This window comes from Caretta caretta, chromosome 12 (assembly GCF_965140235.1).
Source record: "Caretta caretta isolate rCarCar2 chromosome 12, rCarCar1.hap1, whole genome shotgun sequence".
Classification (NCBI taxonomy): domain Eukaryota; kingdom Metazoa; phylum Chordata; order Testudines; family Cheloniidae; genus Caretta; species Caretta caretta.
Window position 1 is genome coordinate 15766039 of NC_134217.1, and position 12489 is coordinate 15778527.

Here is a 12489-nt window from a genome sequence, read left to right on the forward strand (position 1 = left end):
ATAGATTTGAGGTCAGATCCTGATCTCAGTTTGGCTGGTATAAATCCACAGTATTTCCTTAATTATACTAGCATAAATCTGGAGTAGTTCTATTAACAGAATTCTGAATCTATCCCAAAAGGAGCTCTTTCGATGAAGAGTAGCAGATTTAAATCCAAACATGTGTCAAAGCATAATAAATGGGTTTAGAAAAAAAACTTTATTCATGAAATATTAATATTTCTCCTTTTATTGAGGATTTTTCTTTTTTATTCAGCTCGAAGTCTCCAGTTGCAGTGGAATTAACTTTTGATATGAAAGCTAATCTTTGCTATACAATCCAAGTTAGCTTAGGTCTTATGTGAAAACTCAAAAATGATGATTTTTTTTTTTTGAGTTGTCAGTCTGTAGCTTAGTGATATGCACTTTTTTCTTGCCAACAACTGATTGGGACCTTGAATGACTACAAATTAGTTTAGTGACGGGCAACTGTCAGATATCTTTGAATCTGTTGAAAATGAACAAGGTTGACAGGATCTTGAGTCTAATGGGTCCTTCAAATGGTTGATTTGTGCTTAGTGGACAACTAGACAATAAGCAGTATGAAATATTGGAAATCAATACTTTGCTATGGAATTTCATTATACCCCAATGTTTTCAGTTTATAGTATTTTATATTTTGATGGATTATCTGAAGGAAATGATCATCTAAGACATAGGGATTGTTACAACACCTGTGCACAGTCTTAAAAATCAGTCATGAGCAATATTTGTGAAGCATTAATATTGATTTGTTTTCACATACAATCTTCGCGTGTTGTAGTCTGAGAGTTAAAAACAGTAGATTAAAATAAAAATGTCCCAGAGAAATTTCTGTGTTTCTGCTCAGTTTCTAATCCATCATCTTTTGATGTTTTAGGAGACACAGAAAAGGGTCACGCAAATCGAACCACTAAGAACAAGGATGCCCATGTCTGTGGCAGGTGCTGTGCTGAGTTCTTTGAATTATCAGATCTCCTGCAACACAAGAAGAACTGTACTAAAAATCAATTAGTTTTAATTGTGAATGAAAATCCAGCTTCTCCTTCTGAAACCTTCCCTCCTCGTTCCCCTTCTGATAATCCTGATGAACAGATGAATGACCTAGTTAATAACACAGATCAAGTCGACTGCAGTGACCTTTCAGAGCATAACAAACTTGACAAGGAAGAATCCATGGATGTGGAGGCTTCCAGCATTAACAATAGCAGTAGCAGTTCCAAGAGTGTCAACAATAGTATTACAAGCAGTAACAGCTCCACAATGGGTACCTCAGCTATAACAACCTCTCTACCTCACATAGGGGATCTGACCGCAGTAGGCAACTTTTCAGTGATAAATAGCAATGTCATCATAGAAAATCTTCAAAGTACAAAAGTGGCAGTAGCACAGTTCTCACAGGAAGCAAGATGTAATGGTGCGTCAAATAATAAGCTTGCTGTACCTGCCCTAATGGAGCAACTGTTGGCTTTACAGCAACAGCAGATCCACCAGTTGCAACTGATTGAACAAATTCGTCACCAAATATTATTGTTGGCTTCCCAAACCACAGACATGTCAACATCTTCTAGCCCTTCCCAAGGTACTTTACGAACATCTGCCAACCCCTTGTCCACATTAAGTTCCCATTTATCTCAGCAGCTGGCTGCGGCAGCTGGATTAGCACAAAGCCTTGCTAGTCAATCTGCCAGCATCAGTGGTTTGAAACAACTACCCCCTATACAGCTACCTCAGAGCAACTCTGGCAATATTATAATTCCATCCAGTAGTGGCTCTTCTCCAAATATTAACATACTGACAGCAGCAGTTACAACACCGTCCTCAGAAAAAGTGGCTTCAAATGTTGGTGGTTCACAGCTCAGCAACCCACCAGTATCAGCATCATCTTCACCAGCTTTTGCAATAAGCAGTTTATTAAGTCCTGCATCTAATCCACTTCTACCTCAATCCGCCCCTAATAACTCGGTTTTCTCCAACCCCTTGTCCAATCTCGGAACACCTGCAGAGGATTTAAACTCCTTGACTGCCTTGGCACAGCAAAGAAAAAGCAAGCCACCAAATGTAACTGCTTTTGAAGCAAAAAGTACTTCTGATGAGGCATTCTTTAAACATAAATGCAGGTTCTGTGCGAAAGTCTTTGGGAGTGACAGTGCCTTGCAGATTCACTTACGTTCTCACACTGGCGAGAGGCCCTTCAAGTGCAACATATGTGGAAACAGATTCTCCACAAAGGGAAACTTAAAAGTCCACTTTCAGCGTCATAAAGAAAAATACCCTCATATTCAAATGAATCCATACCCAGTGCCAGAGCATTTGGACAATATTCCTACAAGCACAGGTATTCCTTATGGGATGTCTATCCCACCAGAGAAACCTGTAACCAGCTGGCTGGACAGCAAGCCAGTTTTGTCTACTTTGACTACTTCTGTTGGCCTGCCACTCCCACCAACAATTCCAAGCTTGACACCATTTATCAAAACTGAGGAGCCTCAACCTATTCCCATTAGCCATAATTCGGCTAGCCCTCCATGTTCTGTCAAAAGCGACTCGGGAGTAGCTGATCCTGCTGCAAAAAGTTCAAATGGACATTCAGATGAGGCAGAGGTGGCTGCTTTGCCTATCGCAAATGGTAAAACAGAAGAAAACACTCACATTTCAAACTCCTTCACCAATATTAACAGCTCTGTGAGCTCACCGGCAGCAGACACCGGCTCCAACACCATTGTCACTTTTACAAATCCACTGATGCCTCTAATGTCAGAGCAATTCAAGGCAAAGTTTCCATTTGGAGGACTACTAGATTCAACGTCAGCATCAGAAACATCAAAATTGCAGCAGCTGGTAGAAAATATTGACAAAAAGGCAACCGATCCTAATGAGTGTATTATTTGCCATCGAGTTCTCAGTTGCCAGAGTGCATTAAAAATGCATTATCGCACACATACTGGTGAAAGGCCATTTAAATGTAAAATTTGTGGTCGTGCTTTCACTACTAAAGGAAATTTAAAGACTCATTACAGTGTTCATCGTGCCATGCCCCCGCTGAGAGTACAACATTCATGCCCGATCTGTCAGAAAAAGTTCACCAATGCTGTCGTGCTACAGCAGCATATCAGAATGCATATGGGAGGACAGATTCCCAATACGCCTATCACAGAAAACTATCCAGAGTCGATGGAATCTGACACAGGATCTTTCGATGAGAAGAATTTTGATGATCTAGACAACTTCTCAGATGAGAACATGGAAGACTGTCCTGACAGCAGCGTGCCAGATACCCCGAAGTCTGTTGATGTGTCCCAAGACAGCTTATCTTCTTCCCCTCTGCCACTGGAAATGTCAAGTATTGCTGCTTTAGAAAATCAAATGAAGATGATCAACGCAGGACTTGCAGAACAACTTCAAGCTAGCTTAAAATCAGTTGAAAATGGGTCAGTGGAAGGGGATGTTATGACAAATGATTCATCATCTATTGGTGGTGATATGGAAAGCCAAAGTGCTGGAAGTCCTGCTCTCTCAGAGTCTACCTCTTCTATGCAGGCCTTGTCCCCATCCAACAGCACTAATGATTACCACAAATCACCAGGTATTGAAGAGAAACAAGTAAGAGCTTTACCAAGTGAGTTTGCCAATGGTTTGTCTCCAACCCCTGCTAATGGTGGTGCTTTGGACTTGACATCTAGTAACACAGATAAAATAATTAAAGAAGAATCTTTGAGTATGCTCTTTCCGTTCAGAGATAGAGGTAAATTTAAAAACACAGCGTGTGACATTTGTGGCAAAACATTTGCTTGTCAGAGTGCCTTGGACATTCATTACAGAAGTCATACCAAAGAGAGACCATTTATTTGCACAGTTTGCAATCGTGGCTTTTCCACAAAGGGTAATTTGAAGCAGCATATGTTGACACATCAAATGCGAGATCTGCCATCACAGCTTTTTGAGCCCAGTTCCAATATTGGCCCTAATCAGAACTCTTCAGTTATACCTGCTAATTCATTGTCATCTCTCATAAAGACTGAGGTTAATGGCTTTCTGCATGGCTCTCCTCAGGATAGCAAAGAAACACCGCCTGGTCTTGTTCCTCTGGGGCCTTTGCCATCTTCTGCCACATCACCAGTTCTGCTTCCAGCTCTACCCCGAAGAACTCCCAAACAGCACTACTGCAACACATGTGGGAAAACATTTTCATCTTCTAGTGCTTTGCAGATTCATGAAAGGACACACACTGGCGAAAAGCCTTTTGCCTGCACTATATGTGGAAGAGCTTTCACGACAAAAGGCAATCTTAAGGTACTTTCCTTCTTGCTGCTGTTATGCTGTTGCATGGTTTGGGGTTGGTTGGTTGGGTTTTTTTTACATTTACATCTGCAGTGTTGTAAACTACGCTACTTTTAGATATTTGGGGTATGGAAAATGGTTTTAAATGGTTAACTTTGGCACCAGTAGATTGTCTCATGCTGAGTGCCTGGTGTTTTGAACAGGATTGAAGAGTTTAATGTAGCAAGCTATTTCTGGTTTGATTAAAACGCACCAAATTCACTATGTAGTCTGTGAAACAGGATAGCCGAATGTTGCTAGGGGGTGTTTGTTTAAAGATATGCATGAACTGTACAATGTACGCTACTTATTAAGCATTTCATCTTAAATATACTATTTTCATAACTATCCTGCACAACAGACTTTTCTAACTAATAATTCTTGAACTAATAGGCATTATTTTAATTGATTATATAACTAATATTTCCTACTGATGTGTTGAAAAAGCAAATATACTTAAGTTCTAGAACACTAGTTGAGCACTTTACTGTGTACATGTTTCTGTTGACAGAGTATTTCTCTAGAGATTTCTGCCAGTAATGTGAGATGAATAATTACTTTCAGGCTATTCTGTCTATACACAAGGCTCTCCGATGAGCAATCTGTAAAGGATACTTTCTTCCTGTCTGAAAAGGACATTTATAGGGTAAAGTGTGTCAAATACAATACTTACCATTGCAATGAAAATGGACATAGCAATTTTAATCCTGAAAGTAGCTAGCTGCAATTGACTGAATAATATAAGGCTATTATAAACTAAATACATGTAATGAAAAAGAGTAATAAGCAATGTATTGTTCAGGAGGGAAAAGCTGGGCATTCTGCATAATGCTGGTAGCTAGGTGCAAATGAATCTTATTTGTTGTTACTGATCTGAACTGGAATATTACATCCTTTACCTTCAGTGGTGTTTTTTACATAAATAAGAATAGACACATGGACTGTCTTCTTTGTTTTGTGTTAAGGTATATTTGATCAGGCAGAATGAATTCCACTGCTAACCACCTTCCTTCCCCCCACCCACTCCCTTCTTGCAGGTTCACATGGGCACTCACATGTGGAACAGCACTCCTGCGAGACGAGGCAGACGACTTTCCGTGGACGGTCCCATGACATTTCTAGGAGGCAATCCTGTAAAATTCCCAGAAATGTTTCAGAAAGATTTGGCTGCAAGGTCAGGAAACGGAGACCCTTCCAGCTTCTGGAATCAGTATGCAGCTGCACTCTCCAATGGCTTGGCTATGAAGACCAATGAGATCTCAGTTATTCAGAATGGTGGCATCCCTCCAATTCCTGGAAGCCTGGGCAATGGTGGCAGTTCACCTATTAGTGGGTTGACTGGAAGCCTGGAGAAGCTCCAGAATTCTGAACCTAATGCACCTCTAGCTGGTCTGGAGAAAATGGCAAGCAATGAAAATGGGACAAACTTCCGTTTTACACGTTTTGTGGAAGACAACAAAGAAATTGTAACAAATTAGAATAAACCTTATCAATAACATTCCTGCGAATAGTGCAACCTAGGGTTGCTTTCTACAAGTCTACAAACTACAAGTTATAAAGACATTCTTTTGTACCATGTTCTACTTCTAGAGTTCTAAGAGAGCTTATTTATTAGTGATATAACCTTGCTTTGCAAACAAATGCAAGCATTAACTTTGGTCTCCTGTATTTTGAACTAAATACTAATCGACTAGAGTGCTGTAAACTTGCTGTAACATTTATGGCAGTTGCAAGTCTGTTCTGCTAGGTGATCTTTTTCTGGCATTAACTTATTTTCTATATCCAGTTTAACATGAACTCTGGTATTGATGCACCGCCTCAGTGATGCATTAGATCTCTAATAAAAGTCTGTATATAAATGTATACTTTGATCTCGCTGGAAATTTTATCAGCAACACATTGTTTAATTTTCCAAACAGAATTAAGAAAAGGACTGAAAGCTGAGAATATAGACTGAACAGTGTGAGTCCTTTACAAGCTCAGTTTTTGATTTTTATTATAAAATTAAAACTGCTTTAATTTTTTTAGATTTAACATTTTTCGTTTTGAACTGTTTGTATTGTGCTTTTTACTTGCGTCGTCTTAAATGTTCATAAGTTTCTGTACAGTAATAAGCACGCAGATTATTAGAGAAGATACAAAAGTGTTGTTTTGGTAGTTGAAACTGAGACGTAACATTTTGCCTTGTAGGTATATTCATTACGGAAAATGTGCTGGACTTTCACAATGCTGCTAAGTATAGCATCTTGAACAACCTTCCATGGACAATTGTAGATGCTCCTGTATATACAATAAGAAATATCACTTTCATTAAAATGTACATATGTTCCTTGCAAGACCAAGCCCTACTTCTTGACCAAGGGAACAAGGATAGTGTTTGTTTATTTTGTATTAGATATGGGGGCGGGGAAAACACAACTTTGGACTGTTACATGCACTTTCTTGGAAAGTTGAAAGGAAAAGAGGTCCAGTTTCTTTAACATTTAATACTAACAACAGAGATACTGTAATTTTACTTGAGTAATCAAATACATTTTTGCAACAGATAAAATGTTGTCTCTGTGTTTTTAAAGTGTATTTGTATTTAGTAATGTCTCTGAATGTATTATTTAACCTTACCCCTGGGTATTAGAGGACTATCCAGGTATGTATATGTGTGTGTATCTATATGTATGTGTGGTATACATATGTGTATTGCATATTAATGGTTAGTATATATTTGCATATCCACTAAGAATGGGAACCTTGTCCTTTAACTATTCAGTGATGTCACTACTCCCAATCATCAAATTGTAGATATTTTGGCATTCTTCATCTCTTTATAAAAAATGCTGCTAACAAGGGCCTTATCGAGACTAGGTAAGTTTCCTTTGAAGGAAATTTTATATTGGATTTAAGGCTTCACTTGGTTCAAATGTTTTATATTTGATATTTACTTTATTCTCTGAGACTGTATGATTGAGGCATGTTTATGCTGCTTTGTCAGATTTAAAATGTACACTAAAAACCTTCATATATTTATTGGGGGCAGGGAGGAGGAATCAATATGGCCCTGCTCCCTACAGGTTTGATCCAGTATTCCTTATGCACCCACAGCTATCATTGACTTTAATGGGAGTTTTGGGACACAAGATTGGGGTCCACAATTTTTGTCTAGGAGAGGGTTTTTTGATTTTTTTTTAAACTTTGAAGTAAAACAATCATTTTGGCAGTTTTTAAATTATACAGGTTTAAAACAAATGAGAATCTCTAGTTTTATGTATATTGTGTATTTTTGCATGCCAATAATTCAAATATTTTTATTTTTTTAATGTCCTTTTGACAGAGAATGTAGGCCCTTGTAGCCTAATTACTTCTGTTATCTTGAGTTGGAGGTAGGGGAGAATGTACAGTATAATGCTGAGACTTAACTTGAAAATTATCTCCTGTGCAGTAACTATTTTTCATAGGGAATTTTCTTTTTCATTTTAATGACTATGCATCCTAAATACACTATAAACACTAATGCCTTTAGAAAAATGTATGTCTGTTATGTTAGTTTATATGTGACTCATCTGGTACATAAATATGCAGATTTGTTAACATGTAAATGTACACTAGAGGTAGTGTGTATCATCAATGTGAGTATCTAAGAATTTTGAGTCATTTTAGCCTCAAAAAGACAAATTAAACAGACTAATGATTTAATTAATGACATTTAATATGAATTACCTTTTTAGAATACCTTTACTTTTGTGTCACCAAGTGGCAGAAAAAAAGTTCTAGCAGACTTTGAATTTTAAATGGGCAGGGGGGTTGTTCATCTTTAGAACCTAACCTGTTCATTGGAGCTTTACCTGTGACTTTCACTGGGGGCAGTATTCAGCCATGTAAAACTCAGTCCTCCATTTAAAAATAATAATAATAATAAAGGGGGGGAGGTCCCTACTGCCATGCAGAGGGAAAACCATTAAGGCACTGTTAATGCCTTTGACCTCTTGGGGAAGAAAAGAGTGAGATCGCAAACAGGTCAGTTCTCTGCTGCGGTGGCTGCTGAAAAGAATTTGGCCCTACACTTACGAACTTCTCTGTGGGAAGAGCTATCCACTGCTTCCAGCCCGTATAGATGAACTCTTGTCAGGGTGTGGTAAACTTTGTGATTAATGACAAACTCCACAGCAGGGGGTAGCACTCAGCTATGAGTAGCATATTGTCGATAATGTCTTTTTAGCATTTGGTCTAGAAAATAATCAAAAATACAAAACTGTTATGGGATGTGTTGGGAAAGGCTGTAATGCTTTTCTGGAATACATCGGAACTAACTGCATATGGTCCTTTTTATTCTTCTTCTGATTGGCTGCTTACCAGCTGGTTTAGGATGCTAAGAGGTAGAGGATGCTAAGAGGTAAGAGGTCCTTGTCATGCTCCTTTGCTTCCCCTTTCCTGCTCAGCTGGGCCCTGGGGAAGAAGTTAGCATGTTTGACCCCCCCTCTAGGGCAGCAGCTGGAGTAGCCACTGCAACACAGGGTAACTGCTTGTTGAGCTGCAATGCTAAGCTTTACTAGACTGGGCTATATTCAGCACTGTGCTTTAAATACTATCTAAGGGTGGATTTTTTTTTCTTCTTCTGTAGTTGGTGCGGGCTGGCTCCTGCGGTACTGGAAATAGAGTCTGTGCGTGTGTGATTGGTCTGAGCACAACTCCCAGTGATGCGGCAGAGGAGGAAGGAGCAGACCCTATATTGAAAGGGGGGTATTCTTTTAAAGAGAAGGGAATTATAAATGTGAGGCGCAATTCTCTCCTTAACGGAGTTACTCCATTGATTTCAATCGAGAGAGATTGGGCGTACACTTCTCCCTCTTCTGCTTCCAGAAGCATCAGCAGCTGTGAGTTACTGAGATTATCCACCTGCTGCTTTGTCCTTCTAGAAGAGGTTTGGCTCTGCCGGGCAGCTTCCCCTTTATTCCTACACAACAAGTGCATGGCTCTGTACAGGGGGGCTCATAGCTAGGTACATAGACGTACAATGGCCTCCTTTTCTTCCACCCTTTTCACCCATAAACCAGTTTGGTGGGGGTGTTTTTTGTTTTTTTGTTTTGCCTCCTGACCTAAATATTTCTGCCCTAAGCCATACTGCCCAGGAACGTTAACAATAGATCAGTTTCTTATCAGTGATGGGTTCAGATTCGTTCTGGCCTTCAGCACCAGGGGGACGTGGGAGGACCCCAGATCCTGTCCCTTCGCATTTGGCTGGTTTATTTAACACCATGAAAACTCAGAGCTAGCCTTCGGGGCCTTGTGTCTAAAGATCCCAGAGGAAGGAGCAGAAGAGATCTGGACCAATGTAGGCAGAGCCCTGTCCAAGCAAGGGTGGAAACAGTGAAGGGGAGGAGAGCAGGGACGTTGCAGAGGGAAGGGGGGATATTATGGAAGATTTTATTTTACAGCAAGACTTGGCTGCCAACTGCCCCAGCAGGGCTTGGGCAAGGGAAGTACAAGAAATATCCTAGCTCGTTCTCTCAAGAAGGGGAGGGGTGCCTGGGAATGTCCCAACTGTCTTTTCCCCTCCCCTTGGAGGGCAAAGAGGAGGTGAATTAGATCCCTCTTTCCTGAGTTTCAGGGTGCAGGACAAAGAAATCCCCTGGGAGTGCGGGGTGCTGTCCCTTTGGGAAACAAGGGGCGTGGTGGAAGATGTGACACACACACACCACCGGGCCCTCGAGGGGTTGGGTGGAGAACGCTCGCAGCTGGGTTGCTGGGCTTGGGCTCCCCCCCCCCCCGATCATTTAAAGCCGCTCTACACGGGCCAGTCCCCCGTGACTGCCGTCCCCAGCCCCGCTGCTTGTCCCTGGCCCCCCGGAGAACCAGTGCAGCGGCGGGTTCTTGGGGGGAGGGCAGGCGCATGCAGCTGGAGCGGTGTGAACTCTCTCTTGCTTGGCTTTTTAAAAAAGAGCTACACCCTCTTCATGTTTGCCCCCTCTCTGTATATCTAGGGCAGTGACTCTGTTCCGCGCTCCCGTGTGAACGCCCCCTCTCCGCGCTCACCTGGGCTGGCTGCACGCCGGAGTGCTTATCTCCCACGAGGGCAGCCTCTACGTTAAAATCCGATTCCTGTCTGTCATCTAAAGGGGCGGCTTTTCCCTCGGCCTGGGGATCTGAGCCCCGCAGGGGCATTAATCACGTAGGCGGGCTCTAGATAAGATTTCTCTCCCTCCCCCCGCCCCGGGGTTTGATTCTTGGGGCGCGGGTGAGCGGACTCTGCGGCTCGCTCCGAAATCTCCAGAGCCAGGCTCGCTTTAATCGTGTCTCCTCCCTCCCCGGTGTAACCAGCCCAAGCACGACGCGAGGCGGCAAGAGACGCTGGAGCACGTGTCAGCTGGGTGCGGGCGGGTCTGGGTGCAAGGGGCACTGCAGTGTGGAGACAGGGACCTTTCTTTGGGCTGGGGTTCACCCCCTTCCCCAGGCCCCGCAACGAGCCCCCCGCTGATGGGGAAGGAGGGGAGGCAGGTGTAGGGGGGTATGTGTGTGTGTGTGGGGGGGGCTTTCCTCTATTCCCCCCTGCAGGCTGTTGCGGAGGTAGGGCTGCCTGGCCCGCCGCCCTCCCGATCCGAAGTGACTGACTGTAACTCAAAGGGAAGGGGGAGATTTTCCGTAATGAGCCCGAAAGGCGAGACCACCTGAAGGCGGTGTCTTCGCTGACCACACCAGACGCATTCAGAGGTGTGTTTCTGATCCCAGACCTGGGGGGGGAGAGACTCCCACCACGGGGCTGCCCCCCGAGCGGGAGGAGATCATGATGTATCCGTGTTAACTGAGCGCAGGGCAGAAGCTGCTTTTACAGCGGCTAGAGGGAAGTCTCCTGCTGAAGTCGCTTTGCGTGGCGGGGTTGATGACTGGCCGCAAGCCTCCCAGAGAGCGGGGCATGGCTTTGCAGCGGGAGACCGGGAGCCTTCCCTTCCTGAGTCCGAAATACACTGCCCCATTTTTCCTGGAAGGTCTATACCCCCCCTCCCCCTCACTTTCCCTTGCCTTCAGTTGCACAGCTCCTGCCCCTCCCTGCAAGTCAGGTTCACACCTGGCCTCCCTCTGCAGCCTCACAGCTGGGCTCCAATTCTCCAGCGCAGCGTGTCGCCGACCAGGGGGCCCAGCGCCCCGCACCCAGTTGCCACCTCCCAGTGCCACCTGCCCGGTCTTTCCAGAGGCCCCTTGCACCACATCAGCTGCCCCGCGTTTGTGCAGGGACCCGACTTGCACCCCCCTCCCCGCCCCCCCTTGTCCTACTGCCTCATGCCACCAACCCCTAGGCCGACATCGTCCCCGTTTCTCTCTCCCAGGGCCAGCTGCCTCCGAGTTTTGCGCAGTGGAAGGGGATGGAGCAGATTTTTGTGCCTTCTTTAAATGCAAACTGTTAAATCGGGCATTATTTGACACCAGCTCTTAGAGAGACAGGCACGGGAATGAAACGAACCCTGTTCCCCCCAGTGGTCCTCGGGCAAGTTGAAAGCATATCCTGTGTCCCCGCTCAGCTGGGGGGAATAGAGGCCTTGGGCCAGGATTTCTAATGCGTGTGCATTAGATTCATCCTTAGTCACAATTGTCACAAGAATCAGTTTTCAGAATAACAGCCGTGTTAGTCTGTATTGGCAAAAAGAAAAGGAGGACTTGTGGCACCTTAGAGACTAACCAATTTATTTGAGCATGAGCTTTCCTGAGCTACAGCTCACTTCATCGCCCCGAATTTTCCTCATTAGCGCCCCAGTTCCCCCTCCTCTTTCCATCAATAGTTTTTATGAGCTATTTTACAACTACATAGTTATACACACTCCACATTAATTGCATTAGCAGGAGTTTTTTGATCCTGAAAGATAATGCATGCATTTCAAAGTTTGGATCTAAACGTCTGGGAAAGGGGCATTTTTTGAAAAGCCTCCCTCCTCACGCAAACGAAGAGACAAAAACCCCAGCCAAATGTGTACACGCGGTGTCAGTTCGCACGCACGTTTTTGAACCCAAACCTGTGTGTAAAGTACGAACTGGCTACGTCGCTTGTCCTGAGCTCTTCCATCAACGCTGCCCGGACAAATTCTCTGGCTGCTGGCTGAGCCCGGCTGTTAATTACTGGGTCGGGGGAGGGAATCCATCACTAAATGTGTATTTTTGGTAAGAGATGGG

General features: G+C 43.5%; 1 protein-coding gene across 7 annotated transcripts in view; it reads left to right on the forward strand.

Moving 5' to 3' along the window:
• SALL1 (spalt like transcription factor 1) overlaps positions 1–6889 on the forward strand; it is a 17200-nt gene extending 10311 nt beyond the window's left edge. For all 7 annotated transcript variants that reach the window (XM_048816736.2, XM_048816734.2, XM_048816735.2 and 4 more), the window contains 2 exons: positions 899–4311; positions 5376–6889. In XM_048816736.2, the coding sequence (XP_048672693.1) occupies positions 899–4311; positions 5376–5816 (3854 nt within the window). In that variant the 3' untranslated portion in view covers positions 5817–6889. The remainder of the gene's footprint in view (positions 1–898; positions 4312–5375) is intronic.
• The last annotated feature ends 5600 nt before the right edge of the window (positions 6890–12489 follow it).